Source organism: Euwallacea similis, chromosome 14 (genome assembly GCF_039881205.1).
Source record: "Euwallacea similis isolate ESF13 chromosome 14, ESF131.1, whole genome shotgun sequence".
NCBI lineage: Eukaryota > Metazoa > Arthropoda > Insecta > Coleoptera > Curculionidae > Euwallacea > Euwallacea similis.
Window position 1 is genome coordinate 1,436,795 of NC_089622.1, and position 18,614 is coordinate 1,455,408.

The 18,614-nt window shown below is 36.3% G+C and overlaps 1 protein-coding gene across 4 annotated transcripts in view; it reads left to right on the forward strand.

Annotated features, from left to right (window-relative positions):
* Msp300 (Muscle-specific protein 300 kDa) overlaps positions 1-18,614 on the forward strand; it is a 116,559-nt gene that overhangs the window by 13,038 nt on the left and 84,907 nt on the right. For all 4 annotated transcript variants that reach the window (XM_066396856.1, XM_066396857.1, XM_066396852.1 and 1 more), the window contains one exon: positions 17,496-17,557. In XM_066396856.1, coding sequence (XP_066252953.1) covers positions 17,496-17,557 — 62 coding nt within the window. The remainder of the gene's footprint in view (positions 1-17,495; positions 17,558-18,614) is intronic.

The following is an 18,614-nucleotide window of genomic DNA, read 5'->3' on the forward strand; positions in this document are numbered from 1 at the left end:
ATCCATGTTTTCCGAGCTTTGGAATGAGCTTTAGAATTTAAGTTTTAAAATGCCTAAATGTGGTCGAACTCACTTATGCTTAAATGTGGTCACTTACTCGCCCTTGTGGTCGCTTTGTTCGGTCGTCGAATAACTAATTGAAAACGTGACAAGTGGGCTGACCATAAATCCTTGCAATAAACATAAAACTACAGAGAGATCATTTAAATTTCATATCTAGTGGGCTGTGAAGTTTGTTGAACAAAAGAACGTACGTCGATTATCGTTTGTGTAATTTGGTTACCTGGGCAACCTACTACGTCATTTGCTAATTTTTCATGCCGAAACGCTTCTTCCGGACACATTTAGCCAATCATTATTTTGATTATTTACCATTCGGCCTTTGCATTTTTTCGACTTCCTTTTTCTGTTATTTTATTAATTTTATCCGTTTTATAAAAATCGGTCTTTTTTAAGACCAGTGTCGTTTGTGCTTAAATTCGGTTTCCCGTACCTACCGCAAAATGATGTTCACGGACGAACAGAAAACGTTTACGATTGAAGCCTATTTTCGTAATGGACCTCACACTAATGGAGAACGAGTTCAACCCTGTTTTCGAGAATTTCGTGGAAAATTCCTTGAAGTTGCAACAGATGAACTAAACTTCGCAAATACCTCGAGGTGTGTTGTAAAATACCGTGAAACCGGCGGCATTCAGAGAAACTCAGGCAGCGGAAGACCAAAAAAACGAACTCTGGACACTGCAGAAAATGTACAACGGATAATGCATGAAAATCCGAATGCTTCCTTGAAGAGATCGTCACAGCAGATCGATTTATCTTATGGCACCTGACACAAAATCCTTAAAAGGGACCTAAATTTGTTTCCCTACAAAATGCGAGTGTTGCAAAAACTTCAGCCTTTTGATTATGAAACGAGGATAACTTATTGCACCTGGTTCAATGAGACAATGAATAACAATCTTCTGGATTTATCATTCTTTAGTGCCAAAGCCTGGTTTCATTTGTCGGAACATGTGAACTCTCAAAATATGCGAATGTGGAGTGCAAATAATTCTCACATATCTCAAGAATCTCCATTATATCCGCAATAAGTTGGAGTTTGGGTTGCTGTCTCTCGAAGACGTTTAATTGGACCAATTTCCTTCGACGAGCGTTATCAAAACGTGTTGGGCGAATTCATCAACTACGCCCTGACGAATTACAACAGGATTATTTCCGACGTGATGGAGCAACAGCTCTTATAACCTTAGATTATCTAAGAGAATATTATGTCAATCGTTTGGTAAGTTCAGATACAGGGCACATCTACCCACCTTGGTCCTCAGATCTTATGACACCGGATTAGTTCCTGTTCCCAACTTTAAAAATGACATTTTTAGACAACCAGCAAACAATCGAAGATCTTAAATAACGGATTAGGGTAGAGTGTGCAAATGTCACCCCAGAAGTTCGCGACAACGTCTTCGAGAGTGTGAAGCGTCAGGTAAATTTGTGAATTGAAGTGAATGGACAACATTTTCAGCAATTATCGTGAATTTTTCAAACAATTAGACTTGCGTTGGTGAAAAATAGCCTTAGTGGTTAATTGAAATCTTCAAAATTAAGAGTAAATGAAGTAACATAACCTCACTCCGCTCCTTTATCAAAAACTAATTTTTAAGTTGTCTGGCGGCACATGATTAAGCTACGACCTACTTTTTACCTTCCATTTCCCTTGTGTAAAATCCCACAGCTGGCTAGATATGAATTTTAAATAATCTCTCTGTATAAGCGATAGCAGTGGATACATCGCTAACACGTATCTCATTAAACAAGTTCGCGGTCAAGTGAACTATGACATAAGATTTTGTTTACTAGATATTTATAGCCAAGGCAAACGCGAATTTAGCACACATATAAATCATTTATCACATTTTTGAAAATCGGGAACGAAGTGCAATTTCACCCGACGGAAAGTTACCTACGGAGCAAAAACCCCATAAAACTTTAATCAAAACGAGTCCTTAATTTTCAAACCTGAATTAGTAATTCGAATTCCTTCGTTACATCCAGCGATTCCAGTTCTTTCAGTTGTAAAACAACTTAGCTTCATACGAGATTTCGTATCTATCCGAGGACCGTATTAGTGGGCTTTTAAACCCCATAAAAGACGAAAATGCCCGTTCTGGTCTTTGCGCAGAAACAGAACTATAAACCATGAAGGAATTAGTTATGCAGACTAAGCAGAAGCGAAAAATTTAATTAGGAATTACGAGGTCTTCATACAATTTCGCTGTACGATTCGAACGCATGACATTTCTAAAACGAAAAATGCCTACTTTTACTCATTTCTCAAGCAGTTGATCAAATTTTAAATTATCACTTAAAACGCGCGGTGATCCAATTTTATTTGTCGTTGATATGAACGCTTCTAATGCATCAGCGACTTTCTAGCACTAAAAACATTAAAAATTGAGAACAAAAAATACTAGATTTCCTGCAGTTCATGGAGAATCCCCCAAACCCAATAGCTAATTTTTTGTAAAACTTATTTTAATATTATTTTAATACGCTAAAATAAGTATATAATTTAATACTAGATGTTATCTAATAAAGTCTAAAATGCCCTGAGCTAACAATTCAAAGTATAAATATTTAAGCAAGTGAGATCATAGGTGGATAATGCTTACGTCGTGCGCTGCAGGTACACGTAAAAGGGGTCGCCTGGTTCTTTTTCTTTATTAAAACAACTGATTAAGGTTAAAGCAAACTTCTGCTCCTTTTCAGAAAAGTTCCTATTTCAAATAAGAATTTTAACAAAATGACAAATTGACAAGGAGCGGATGACATTTTTGTCCGCATTGTTGCGCGGGTGGTTTACTCATCCGCGGCAACAGTTTATGACATCATTTTTCCAATTCTACCATTAAATATATATCAAAAATTACAGTTCAGAGTTATAATTATTAAACTAATTACAGTAATTCTGAACGTTTATTCGATGTTGATACGATAATTCTGTTCACTGTTAACGTTTACGTAAATTATAGAGGGCAACGGTTTAAAAGATTATTTTTAAATTCGATGCAATAATTTGACGATCGTTCATCTCTCCTATAGTGCTTAGATTGTTGAGATTTAACAGAAATATTGCCTGATAATGTAAATAAGTAGACTTGATCAATAAAATATTGACGCCCTGTTGAAAAAATACCCATTTTAACTTACGAAATTTAATACATACGTATACTTAACACAATTTCTACTATTTGTTAAAACATTAGGATAAACTTCTTCCATACAAAATCCCAGAGTTTAATCATATTAATTTAATTGCGCAATTTTTGCATTTCGTTTCTTGTGTAAATTTAACAGTAATTATATGTGATGTTGCCAAGAATGTCGGAAATTCGTATGCCTACAAATATTACTACATTTCTTCATTTTCTACATATAAGCAGGGACAGGTGTGCTTGAAATGTAAACCTCCATTCTAAACCCTTAGTTGCTCCAAGATAATCAGCAATTTACCAAGTACACTATACATCACCTTTTCCATTCGCTTACACCTTGAAACGACCATTTTCTACCATTACAATATAAAAACGAAATGGTGCTCCTAGCACCCGCCAAATAGCATCAAGCAAGTTGGCATCAAATTAATGGTTCCGAGGCAAAAAGCAACTGCCTAGTCCGGCTGCACGGGCTGCCAACATAACCCAGTTTGGTGCAGCAACCACGCCTTTAGAAGAACCCACACATGGTTTCATTATTGAAAATGCATTCAACTTGTTTTTGCTTGACCGTTTTTAAACCATTCCTTTTTCAAAGATATAAACTGGATAATGTATCATTCACCATTTTGCCAGGATATGACATAACGTAATTTTTTTTCATTCATCTGCGTCTTTACCATAATAAAACCAAAAAAGGAAGTATTTCTCCACAGACAACCAGATTAAACCTGTACCTAGGTACATATAAATGCAGTGTCCCGTCTCGATATTAGCCTTCTGTAAGATGTTTTATTTAAGAAATTGGAGCCATTTTTAGTTGGTTAAACTAGAATTCAGTCTCCATTTTGTCGAGAAACGATACAACATTCTATGAAATGATTTTTTTTCTATTTCTTTAAAAACAAAGATAAAAATTACATTGGTCCTTCCCCTTTTCCCACACAGATTTTATGCGTGTTAGAAACATTCGTACTACAAATAGTTAATACTAACAAATTAAAAATTTAATTTCAGTCTAGAATTTGTTTTATAGTATTTGTTTTCAATTCTTCGACCTGCTGTCATTTTAAGCGACCATACGATTTCCGAGAAATATAGATTGTACGAAGTTCCATTCACTATTTTACCAAGAAGCGACACGATACATACTTTTTTTTGTATTTTTCCTCGGATTCAAAACCAAAAAGGGCGGTATTTTTTTCTCTTCTATACACCTCACTTTGTCGCGTTATCCTGCCAGACTAAACCTATTATCCTGCGTCGATATGATCCCTCCAAGGCTCCCCATCGACTTCTCGTCCTTTCTCCACGTTGGCGTCACTCTCCAGTATCGAACGGTACGCGAACGACGAAAGAGAGGCACGCAGTGCTATCGCAGTTGTTGACAGATGCGGCGCCGAAGGCGAAATTCATCCCGTGATTATTCTTAATGATATGACAGCATGAGTGCACCCCAAAAAGATATCGGGGAGGGCCCGAAACGGCCTCCCGAATCTCCACAAAGCCCTTCGAGTGGAAAACTACGTGAAACTGTGAGATTTTATGAGAAGGTGTGGACGGGCACCGGGTCGCCCGGTGTCCACAGTGAGGGTGTTCATGTGGATGTGGAGCAGTTGGAAAGGAAGCTGGCTGAGGAGAGGGCAAGGCACCAAGAGGTGGCGGAGAGGACGGCTCCGTCCTCTCCGAGGCATGAAATGCTATATAGCAGTGGAATTGGTCCAGATGGGAGCTTTCAGGCATGTTTCTCTGCAATTTTCCCAGCTTAATACTGCAATGAGACTGAGGGAATTTTTTTCTATAACCATATTTTTCAGTCAAAAATTGCCCTAAATAATTCTGTCTTACTCGTGTATGGATCGGATTATCAGGGAATGTAAATACTTACCTAATTCCTTAGATAACCTGAGCACAAGTACACATGCCTAAAATTCTCATTATTTAATAACCAGAATTGCAAAACTAGGGATTCTCACCCAATAAAAGCTGAACAAAATCTGATGGTAATAAAGTAGGTCTCGACTCTTGTACCATTTACATAGTTATACATCCGACGTGCCCACCCATACATGCAATAGTTCTAAACTGCAAACAAGTGTGATTTTTACCAAGTCCAAATCCGGTTTTTGACCGATGGAACCCAACTGCAGCTCGGTTTTGTTTGAACTCGGTGCGCTGACCTACTTAAAATGATGGTAATGTGGTTAATCCACCCATCAAAAAGGGTCTTTTTTTAAGTCGTTATCATGAATAAATTACATCACCCCGCAAAGGGTTCTTTTTCTTTAACAATACAAACTTCTGCTCCGCGACGTATTGATCCACCATGAAATGGACATTAGGTCTGTGGTAGTTAATGGTCAATAGGGAGAGTATTGGATAAGAAAGCAGTTTGTAGAGAGAATAAAAATAGTTTTGTCACAGGGTGTCTTCATATCTCGTCATTTTCCGGCACGGTCATTTAAGTTTACATTATTTCCCGCATATGAAAGCGATTTATTGTATGTTTTTTTCCTCAGTTTGGGCCTTATTCTCAAAACAAGTGGGGGAAAATCGAGTTTTTTCGTGGCACTTTTCGCCCGAATTTTTGAGTATAAATCGATGGTTTGCTATTCTTGGTTTTTGGCCTCCTTTAGAGAGATAAAAATGTTTTTTTGATTTAGCTCTCTTTAAGTCAGGGAATCTGAGAGAATAATTTACTACTCCTTATGTCTCATTTCATATTGCTCCGAACTGCGCGACAAGTGATTGTCTCACGATAAAATTTTCAAATAAATTCAAATTTGAAGTTCAAAATGTAAATTGGACAAGCCAAATTAAAACTCATAAAACTGTTAAATAATAATTATAATTTGTCCAATAAGTTCTCACGCGTTTTATGTTCGCAATTCTAATTTCCAATAAATCCTCGGAGAAATCAACATACATACATATATTCCTCAGGGAGATTTGGTCTGATGTCATGTACCATATTTGCTGTATAGACCATAAAATCTAAGATACGAGCGAATATCGACGCCTCACAATGGCAGTCCTAAAGACGATTTTTATGTCTCCATTAAAAATGCGCATTATTGTGGAATACGATTTTATATTAAAATTTTCCAATAATTCCAAACCCGATGTTCAGATTTATATTTGAGATATTCCTGAAAAGCTCAGCAACTCTTTTAGACACATTGCCCCGCCTCTAAAATGATTTGATACGCATCTTTAACCTAGTTAAAGCACGGATTTTCGTATCAAATTTCGCTCTAAATGCTATGGAATACGCTAGAGATTAAACCCTTTTAAAATCGAATTAAAAGCTTCCCTGATAAGTCAATATTGTGATATAATGGAACCAGAAATAGTTTCGCAGTAATGTACCTTTAATACCTGCTACATTTAAACACTGCGATGATCTTTGTCTTTATGATGTTGGGATTGGCTGTTAGGATTGCTCCTTTGTGAAATGAGGCACAAAATTTCTCAAAACTTTTGCAACTTTTCGACACTGGTAGGAGCCGTCATCAGTATATCTTAATAGCACAGTTCAGTTTAGCAAGCATAGAAGAAAAAGTGCACGCTCAAGAATTCAGTTTTCAGAGGTTTGGTTTTTATTGGCACCACCCAAATTTATTTCCAAAGTACTATTTTACGTATATTTTTTAATCTCATGTCGAAATTCCGACTGATATTTTCATGAAAATGTCTGAAGATGGGGTTTTCAGAGGGGAAAAACTTTTTTGCCTCTCTTTGAAAAATACGTTTTTACAGATTTGAATTCTTCCTGAATAAACCGAATGAAATCAGCACACACTTTTCGAAATTTACATTACTATTAAATTTAGCAACTTTCGTCTCGTTTAACCGTGCTTCCACCTCTAAAAGTTTACGTGATAGCAATAGTGAACTATCGCAGTTGGACCACTTTGTATAGGAAAAAAGTAAAATCTTTAAAACAGGAAGAAAAGGGGATAAAAAAGTTTTTTTTCTCTAACTAACATTCCGAGAATGTTTTGCAGGAAGTTTTATTGTTCAGTTATGCAATTTATTTGTTTTTAGTCAGTTTTAATTCCGATGTTTGTTTAAATTTTTTCTCTGCTTTTTATTACCGATTTCCGCTCTTAATGCTGTAGCATGGTGATGAAGATGTCAGTCAGCGTAGAAACGTCTAAATATGTATTTTGCAAAAGTTTTGAAGGATTTATAATTAATAACAAGGATATAAAGTCTATCCAGGGAAATGGGACAACCTTGAATACGTCCATGTGTTTATTCAATGACAAATTCTTTGTTGCTGATTGTTGCATGTTTATTTTGTTTGGTGTACCAAACATGGTTCCTTAATCCTAAACTTTGACCAGGTAGAACCGGTTATAACCAATTTGTTGTTTGTTAGAAATGGTGCAAACGATCTGTCCGCTAAGAAATTATCGTGTAATTGAGTAAAATTCTTATTTAGCTCTGAAAGGATAATTTTTTTACAAATTCTAAAAATGTAGACTCCTCTATTACATCATTGAAATGTGTCTTGCAAGTAGTCCGAATAATAACAATAAAAGTAACTTTCGTATTATCATTTATTATGTGTGTGCTTAATCAATAATAATTGCCTCAATTTCTTGTTAAGCTTTTATCTCTTATCTACCAATTAAAAAGTTGTCACATTTAATTAAATGCAGAGCGAGATCTGATGGTTTCTATTAATCTGTTTTGCTTCAGACTAACACTGTAAAATTTTTAGAAACTTCTCATATTCAACACTCAATACTTTCTCTCATTTTCCTTTTCTCTTAGTCTTCATTTAGATGACAAAAATTTTAAAATAGTTCTTGTTTACTGATACAGTTTATATCGAACAAATTTGCCTCCATAAAGGGTCGCTGTTGCTCTAAAATAAGTGCCGTAAAGACAATGTATTTATTCCCAAATATCAGTCAAATGAGCCCTTTTTTGAATTCAGAAAACCACTGTGGTTTTTTCTTTTAATGGCGGGAATTTCCAGAAATTCTTATTTATGGTCACCATTTGCCATAAACATCTCTTCTTCCTTGCTGTTGCTGTTAAATATAAAAATTCACCTCTAGCGTGGGAACTCCCAGATATCCAGATTAATGTCTCGTTTTAAGAACCTTCCTCTTGGCTAAAATTGCTATAATTTTACTTCTACAAAGAAACAACTTTAGCACATCTTTATTAATCTTGGTAGTGGCTTTCTTGTTGATTTTAATCTCTCTGCCTACTTAATTGCGTTATATTTTTGTCCTTAGTTTCTATCTTATTTTAACATGCGCTGCCGTTACTTTTTGAAGCCGCTAAATGCACATAATCCTGAAATCTATAAAGATAGTGTTATCTTACGATATTGTTTCTGTGTAATAATAATGCTATTTTATTATTCGTGGTGTTCTTGGATTGCGTGTTTTGACTTGGACTTGTGGTAGAAAGTACAATATTAGTAAAAAGATGAAAAGAAAATAATTTCTAATTAAAAAAAAAATAGTAGGGGTGGTGATGATGTGTCCACAGCTGCTACTTTTTTTGAGATATCGATATACAATAGAATAGAGAAGTGTTAGAAACTCATTGGAAAAATGGATTTAGCAGGACTTCATACATAGTTGTAGAATGCCGTTATCAAACACAGTAATTGCATGTTTTTTTCATTTTGACCTAACAGTTAAGAGTCCTTTTACCTATATGTGCAGATAAAGCACATACATAGAAACGCGCCCCGTCCCTCCAGTTCAGACCGGGGGATGCCAGCCGTTCAGGTTCGATCGGGGGGACCGGGGATGTATAGAAAATTTCTCATGTGACAGAGTTTTACATGTTCAAAGAGAGAAATCGCATTTCTTCATGTACCAAATTGATAGCTTTGGCTTGATTCCCCGGAAACTGGTTTTAAAAGATGTTTAACAATGCGCTCTTAGGATCTAAACGGTTCTAAAATGAATTCATGAGCGTGACTTATGCTCTTGTTCTATATAGTTTCGTCTTGTTATTGCTTCGCCCAAAAAAAACAATCTAATATATTTTATATTTCTAGCGATTTAAGTTGAAATTAAAAGCCGACTGGCGTCACTATGGAAGCCGCCTGTTAAAGCCAATCAACAATTCTCAATAGTTTCCCTGGGAAAAGATTGTTGTAACAGCAAAACAAATTATGACATCAAATCATTATCTTCATGGTATATAAGTAGTTAACGACAACGTTGAATTTTAACGACGTTTTGTGCTAATTTTAATCCTTTTCGGCATAGGTTACGTGCGCTTTTACATATCAAGCATACTGTAGGTACCTGCGCGTAAGAGCGCAGACAGGATAGAGGTACCGAGATATCTCACTGCAACCTGTTTTATTTTTGTTAAAATGTTAGTATCTGTTAAATTATTGTCAATATGTGGCCGAAAACAAAATTTCGTAAGTATCATCTAATGACCTAGAAACTACTATGTAATGGGTATTGCAACACACACAAATATAACATGTAATATATTAACACACTCAGACGGCTAAAAATGTGTTTCGAACCACTTTCAAGGTTGTCGGTTTAATATGAATGAGAATAAAGACATGAGAAAGCGAAAGTAGGTTTTGATTCTGGGAATAAGTGGATTTCGATGGCGCCATTACGGCCACTAACTGAATATGTTTTCTTAAATTTTTCTCTATAATGGAAAAACGTTAAACATGAAGAAAGATAAGAATACAGAGATTTTGTGTAGGCATATAAAGCGTGGTCCAAATTGAGGACTACTTAGGCGGTTGAATGGGCGAAATTTTAGAGAATTACATATTGTTAATTGACAATTTCTTTTATTGTTAAAATGAAAGTTCTATTTCAATTTTACCCATATCTGATGGTTTGCAAATAGCTTAAGTATTTCCCGAAAAGTCCCAGTTACGTATGGAAACTTCGGAAATTTTTATGGACGCTATTTTATTTTTTTGCATTTTCGAAAAAGGAAAAACACTTTATTAGTAAAAAAACTTCATTTTACACTGTAAAAACGTGAAAATTGCAACAAAAAGTACATTGTTAAAGCATTTTCCTGAAGTTCTTTTGACAATAGAAGAACGAGTCTCGGTAAAAATATGCGAAGTTACCATACATAACTCGGAAATAAATGGTGATAAATTATTTCTTGTTATATCAGTGTATTTTACGCACAAATTGTCCAATATAATGCTTTTCTTTAAAAACTATATTGGACTTAATTTACAGGTAACTGAATTAATAAACTTAACAAAAGTTTACGTTCAAACTGTGTTTATTGAGCAGATTTGTCATAAGATTTTCCACAGTAAACCTGTTTTAGTCGTAAATTCGTGTTGACCTTAAAACTATTGAGGAAAAAGTTTAAAAGTCTGTTTTTCTCATTTTCCCATTTTCCGGTTTGCTGCTAAAACAGTTTCTAAACCGGATATGAGTTTCTTGTAACATTCGCCTAAACATTGCCCATCTTTGTATCTTTTACGGTTTCCAAAATCCCAATATATAGATCAAGAATTTGAGTCACGCTGTACTGGGTTCGATGTATTCGAACTTCTCTAATTCTGAACGTATCGATCATTTTAAACAATAAAAAATAACTTTTGTGCTTCGGCACATTTAATGTTTTTCTCTCTTCTCGTTATTTATTCGTCTAAATTATTTTCTGTTGAATGTCTTCTCTCTTTTCTTCCATGTATCAAAGAATTTTTAGTTGCTTCCGTTGTTATTCACATTATAATTTTCTTTCATCTGTAACAGTCTCGTTCTTAATCTCACTTCATTCATATATTAGAAAAACTAAAAACTGAAACTAAAAAAGACTTTGGAAACTTGAAAATCTGGAACCCTAAATCTTTCTTTCAATGCAGTAACACAAGATAGCACAGAGGACACTAAAAGTTCCTTTCTATACAAGGCGAGTCTCAACGTTTATACATATACGCACACTTGCGAAATGATGAGTTCACGGACAGTTTTAAAACCCTTTTCAAAGTTATACAATTCAATTATATATGGAAAATGATCTCAGAAGTGACCTTTAAAGAAAAGCAATAAAGAGTTTGAAATAACTTTTGAAGGCTTCTTCTAACAATCTTTCAGACGAATCGAAATTCTTTGGGACATTCCTGTCTTTTACGCAGCTTTGTTGCCCAAGTTTCGTTTATGCCCCTGAAATGTTCGTTTATGCCCCTGAAATATGCGAGTTTGGTAAATTTGGTTATAAACAGAACCCGTCTCAAAAGGAATCTCAAAGAGGAAAATTTTATCAACTTTTTTTGGGTGTAATTTTCTTGAAGGGCCTTAAATTAATTCTTAAATTATCCGCATTATCGATGCGTTGAGTATCCGTATTTTGACAATTTTTTTGAAGCTTTATATTTTTTTCTTTGTAAAAACTGTCATCATCACCAAAACGCATCTCAAATTAATCGTCACTAGGTCAATTCTATAAACTTGCACAAACTGTGCTAAAATACATCTTTCAGTTTTTGAGATACAGCTCACGTTTGTGCCAGTTTTCGATTTTCAGTAATTTGGAAGCTTTTCAGGCTCAATATCGAATTTCTTCTTAAGAGCCCTGTTTAACTTTATAGGACCTAATAACTGGAAATACGTCCAGTTAACAGTAAGAAATAAGCTCTGAGACAATCTGGCAATAGCGCATTAATCAATGGGCGATGCGTATGGTGAGTTGCTTATATTGCTCTAACTCGGCTATTGGATTAAAAGAGCAGTGTTGCGGCTATTTACTATTATTTGGGATTTCACGGAATTTTCAGGCCATAATTTATTTTTTCCAAGAGAAAGTACGGATATCTCAGAAACTGTAATAGAAACTAATAAATTATAGTGGAGGGTTAATTAGAGCGTTGTGGACGTATTTATACGTTTGCGCATTGTGGTTTATTGTATTTTCTCTCTTCAATGAATAATTCTAAAATGGCTATAACGATGATCTCTTTGCACCTTCCTTTGCCATTTTTTTATCGATTAGGCTTATGTAGGCAGAGCGATGCTGGTTCGCTCTCCATGTTATGGTATTTGAATTTTAATTGGATTTAAGTCGACATATGGATCATTTTCGATACATTCAATAATTCGATTAAAAATGTTGTAAGTTCAGGTCCAGCGACGCAGGTTCTGGAAAGGCGTCCAGCATCCAGGAGCCTCTAATTTTAATAGACATGTTTTCCTGTATTTGGGCGTCGCTCTGAGTAACAGAGCCTTATTTTCTCTTTAGTTAATTCCTAATCATACTCTTTTTCTCTTATTTTCTACTCTACTTATTTTAATTAATGAGTAAACAAACATCTAGTATCTTATTTGAAATGATCAAATGAGATATTGTGGGCTCACTGTTATTTTTAACTCTTACAGAACTATCTTGAACGACTACTGGGACAAACAGATTATGGTCGGGCACTCATATTTTCGCAACCGACCATTAAAAACAAATCCATTTTGGTCATTGTATGTATATAAGTTTAAAATCGCGGTTAGGTCACCATATTTTATAGTTTTCAGAAATATCATTATCATTTCTAAATAGTCCAAGGTGATCTAGAATAGTCTAAATTCAGCGCTACTCACATTATCTTTAACAGCGCTCGCATTTGAATCGTGACGATTGTGGACGCAAGTATTTGATGATACAGTTCGAATGGAAAATGAATTTTCTTGAACCTTGATGAAGGTTGAAACTGAAACCGCACCTGAGTTCACCTGATCAAATATTTATGCTCCTCATTCAAGGTTGATTAAAGTTAATTTTAACTGTGACATGCCGGTCATGTGTAGACGCCACATTGTCATCCACCGCAAATAGTGCGACAATTGGCTTGAAATGCTTTGGCAAATATTCTATCTGATTTATGTTTGTAATTGCAATAAAATTTGCCGAAGTCATTCAGCCATTTAAATCCATACTTCTCTCTCTGCATGATCAAGTTGCGCATAGTTTCCTGGGAAGTTATCCAATTATGCGGAAACTCCTCGCATAGCGCGCCGTCTAGTCTGAAAGACAATTAAAATCGTCTTTTGAGTTTGAGTGGGTTTAAAAACTCGCATAAAACAGGAAGAATTCTTAATCCAATCAGTCTCATTGCATTAGCGAACTCTCTCGGCCATTGAAATAATTTTAGGAATCCTTCACGACTACCACCAAAGAGGGAAATCTGGCTTCAGGTGTCAGGACGGTGAAAATCGAAAAAGTGACCGTTTCCAAAAAAGTGCGCCATATTAGTTCCTCTTTGAGCACGCAGTCCTTAAAAAAAACCAGCAGTAGTAGAACTCCTTCGGAAGAACGAATAGACGACTCAGACTACCTCACCCAGTCCAATGGGAACCTAGCCACAACCTCAAAAACCTCAAGTCAGTCCTCACTAACCGGGAGGTTTCCCTCTGAGGAGAGCTTAGAGAGACCCCCCTCGCGACAGAGAGATGAGGGCGATAGCAATAGCAGTAGTAGTAAAGTGACCAACTCGAGCTCGGAGTGGTATTCCGAGTACAGGACTCAAAGTTTTCATAGTGGTTCCAGTAAGTTGGAGTATGTGAGGAGTAAATCGCAGTACGAGGAACATATCGATAATATTAGAGGTAAGATACGTAGCACCAATTTTATGGGTGATAGCCCCGACTACTCTTTCTAGTGCACTCGCTCTGTGATCTAACTGTCTGCCTAAATGACGGCAGTAGTAGTACCGTACAGGGTGTCCCAATGAAAAGGATATTTCTTATACTATCGTGTTTGGAAAAATTTCCCGAAACACGTCGATTGATTTTTCTTGGGAAACATGTTTTGACGTACACTTGATGCCTGAATGAGCAACCCCCTAAGAGGGGCGTCACAATCCCTCAGATTTGAGTAGGGAAGAATAGGTCGTATGACGCCTATGAAAGATCTTGCCTATGATACATAGGCTACGATAAAAGTTATTTTGACGAATCGTTTTTGGAAAAATTTGTGTTGTGTGAAACTTTTTTATTGAAATTCATAAAGTCCAGAAGAGATAAGTAGAGAATTGATAAATAAAATTGAAATTTTTCCAAAAATTATTCGCCAAAATTACTTCTATCACAGCCTGTTGTAAAGAGGATTCTAAGACTTTTAAATCTAGGTGTCACACGAACCCTCTTCTCTATTCAAATTTGAGAAGTCGTAACGACCCCCCCCCCCCCCCAGGGGGTCGCTCGTTCAGGCGTCATGTGTACGGCAAAACATGTCTCCCAAGAAAAATCAATCAACGTGTTTTGGAACATTTCCCCAAACACGACAGTATAAGAAATATCCGGCGTGGCCTCTTTTCATTGGGACGCTCCGTACAAAGTTCTATATTGGGCGAAGCCAATTTTCCTAAATTAAATTATCTCATGGTATTGTTGAGTTCGTCCCTCTTGCTTGCTCGAGGAAGACGTATTAATTCCCGTCTATTACTACGTATTTAGTACGTGCAAACTGTCACACAACTGCTTTCTGCAATTGATATCGCAGGAATAATTAGAAAATCGCATGATAATTAAAGTTGTCGTAGCAGGGAAAGAAGCAAAATCATGTGAACAAAATTGCTCCTAAAATGATTGACATTTGGTGTGGCAATGTGGGATCTATGTTCGATTGCTGCTGGTTGAAAATGTGAGAATTTCCTGAAATGATCTTTTTTCTTGGCATCGAGGAAAATCTTCTAAAGACACTCGGCCTGGTGTTCTGGCAACCGGGTAATGTGAAATTCACTGGGATTGAAAACCTTGGGTTTCCTTTTCCTGTAATCTACGTCTATCCGGAAATATCCCTGGGGGATAAAATGTCGTGTTGAGAAGCTTGGGGATTCGGCCGCCAATTTCTTTTAGGCCCATGGTTATTGTCCCTCGAGGCCCAGGGTTATTGTTTCGTCTCTTGAAAGGCGCGCTCCATGCGCTCCTTTTCCTTAACCATCGCAAAAATGGCATTGTTACAGTGGCCCCGCTTTATTCTGCTCGATGAGGGATGTTGGAGCAGTTTTCGCAATCCGGACTCCTTTTTCCTGTTCTGTGGATGTAGCTCTTGAAGCTACCGGGTTCGCTGAACGCCTGAGTTAAATAGAAGTTCCGGCGCCTACGTTTGCACGACGTCCATAGGTCTAGGTCAGGAATCAATCGCTTGGTCCACTGCCTCTTGTCTATCAGTCACGTCCATCGTGTTTGCTACTTCTGGATGATCGTTCGCGTGGCCTCCTGTCTGCTTGAAATCATCCTGGATGGCTTTTGACCCTTCTGATTCGTTTAAATAAAATTTTCCGTGTTTGAACTTTTACGAAGCTCAGTTCGACGGATTTGGCCGAATTAGCTCAAATTCGCCTCCTTTTCATGGTTCCAGACCTATCTTCGACATCTGGTAGTTTTGGCACACTTAACCAGAACTTTTGCTATATCGATACGAGATGTTTTCGAAAGTTTTATGGGCTCGCTATAAGGAAGATATTTTAAATGAGATTATTTATAACTTCTGGGCATGCAACTTGAAATAATAACTGTAGCGTGCCTACGCATAGACATAAAACAATACGAACAAGAAATATTATCGATGGTTCTGTTGAATAGAGAGGATGCCAAGTTTTAATTTGTCGTGGCATCAAAGAAAGATTCGAATTTGAATGTGGATAGTAGTGGAAAGTGATTATAAGAATTCTGGTTAGTTCAGGTTAGCTTATGTTCAAGAGTATTTCGGTGTACGGGATCGCCCTCACCATGGTCCTTCCGATACTCGGTGGGCAACGAAATTATCTTTGACCCAAGCCCATGTCGGTATAGTAAATTTCCTAATCCTCTAAAAAAAGATGTTAGTTCAGGTTAGGGCTGTTAGTCGAATTAGAGGAACTCTAGACCCTGCAATATACAGGGTGTTCCTAAATATTACGTACATACACAAGGGGGTAATTCATTAGCTTATTTCTTAACTAAAAGGACTACCCCCTTCCCTATGTACAAGATAATTAGGAACACCCTGTATATTAATGGATGTAAACCTATAGAACATTGATTTATTTCTATTACAAGTAGTTTTATTTTTGGAGAAATTTAATATCACATGGGAAGGACGGAAAATTGCCACGCTATCACATTATCAAGATTGTTTTTGCTTATCGAATGAGAAACTTCTAATTCAGATTTTCATCTAGGCCCTATTGCCATGTGCGCTTTCTATTATTCTAAACTAATGTATTGGGTGCCTGCACCATGATTCCCTAGTCAGATGAGCTAGGAATAGTAAGGAGAAGTCCTGGAAAATTTAGCGTACTAGGATTGTTCCCTAGGGATTTCATTGGGATTAATGGAATTAAAGGGATTAATTACAAAGGTTGTAAGAATTACTAAGAAAGTTGAAATTTATTTTTGGAGATCTGCATTGATGTTTAGTTAGCGCTACGTTCATTTCTTTTATTATTATATATATTATTCACTTTTAGCCAACTCCACTGGTTAAGTTATGGGTTTTGTATCTCCATGAGCCTCTGTGTCTATATTCTCCTTTTTGAGAATAAAGCTAAACTTCAGTATTTAAACATGTTTTTTGAAGAACCCATGGTCCACTACTTATAGGGCTAATTTAGAGGGAACCCAACGATTTTTTATGCCTTTCGCTGCTGTTTCATTATGGTGATTAACAGATAAAGAACAAAATTACAGGTTTGGAATCGAGAACGTTAAATTCAAGGTATTCAAGATAATCAGCATAAATTTATGCAGAATGTCGTTTTGTGAAATGAAATGTTCCCGTATGAAGGAATCGTGAGATCATTTTTTTAAATATATCGCTTGTTTTTTGTGTACCGAGTTACACCTAAATTATCGGAAATCGCTAAAACCGAAATCCGAAACCGACAATAATAAATAGTAGACCGAGCTGAATAGAGTTTTTCAAAGATAATCAGTATTAAGACATGTGGATGGGAAGAGAAAATCTGAGGAAATAGAAGAAAACGACATTGTGGCTTTGGCTACTTATCAGAATCATCAGTCTTTTCTTTATCTTGAACTTCCCCGATTTCCTGAAGCATCGATTGATTTAAGGGATACTTACGTTAAGTTCTAAGTGCAATTCTTCTAGATACGGCTCTCAGCTAAGACTGTGCCCTTAATAATTCAAATAATCGCAAAGTAATTAATGCCATGGTGAGAGCAATTTCCTTATCCCTTATAGGTGGGGATTTACGAATGACCATAAAATTGCTTGAAATATTTCAGATCTATGAATTTGATTTAAGTTTTCTCTTCAAGTCTAACATGTTTTTCTTATTTAAGAGTTGTTTTCTTATTACAGATGAACAGGAACGAGTACAGAAGAAGACCTTTGTTAACTGGATAAATTCCTATCTGCTTAAGGTAAGTGAAAACTGCATTTTGTTTCATCACAACTATCTCAAAAACAGACTCGAAGAGAATTTTCCGAAAATTCATTATTTTATCTGTCACTTTTCGACTGTTTTTTTTTGATCCACCACTATCAAGCCCAGGGATTTAAAACAGTAGTTTTTCCTGAAATAGAAAACCTAATACATGGACAATTGACCCTTTAAATCAATTCCTTGAAAGAAAATCTAATATAACTGATTTTGTTTTTCATTTTATTTTGGAGAAGCAACAACCAGTTCGTGGGGATTGGAAACGATACTTTTGCCCTAGATAGAGTACCTTAGACAACGCTTTCTTAAGGGTCAAGTCAGTCATAGTACTAAGACAATCCCAAAAGTATTCGATCTAACATCTATTTTTTTTTTCAAAAAAATCTTAATCCACCCAACATCAAAACATAGTTAGAATCTACTCTAGGAAAATCTGGTCTTTCGTTAACAATTGTAAAATATTGGGTGACAAAGTTTAAATGCGGTCAAGACAAACTTTGCAGTGGTCGATCCAATAAGGTGACCACTTCAGAAATTGTGGTGAAAATGTACAAAATTGTATTGGAAGACTGTCAACTAAAATTGCGCGAGTTAGCAGACACGATAGGCACTTCAAAAAGTACTTTAGACAGAATTTTGACCGAACAATTGGATATGAGAAAGGTGTGGGCAAGATGGGTGCCGCGATTACTCGCAATTGAACAAAAACAACGCCGTAAGGATGTTGCAAGAGAATATTTGGCAAAGTTTTGCAGCAATAAAGCCGAGTTTTTGCGTCGATTCATAACTGTGGATGAAACATGGGCCCATCATTTCGCATCCGAGACGAAAGAACAGTCAAAACAATAGACTCAAGGGAGAGAGTCGGCTCCAAAAAGGCGAAAACCGTTCCATCTGCAGGAAAGGTGGCGGCGTCAGTTTTTGGGATGCACGTGGGATAATTTCTATCGAATATCTCCCTAAAGGAAAAATAACAAACGGAAAATATTATACACATTTATTGCAGCATTTGAGCGAAGTAATTAGGAAGAAACTAC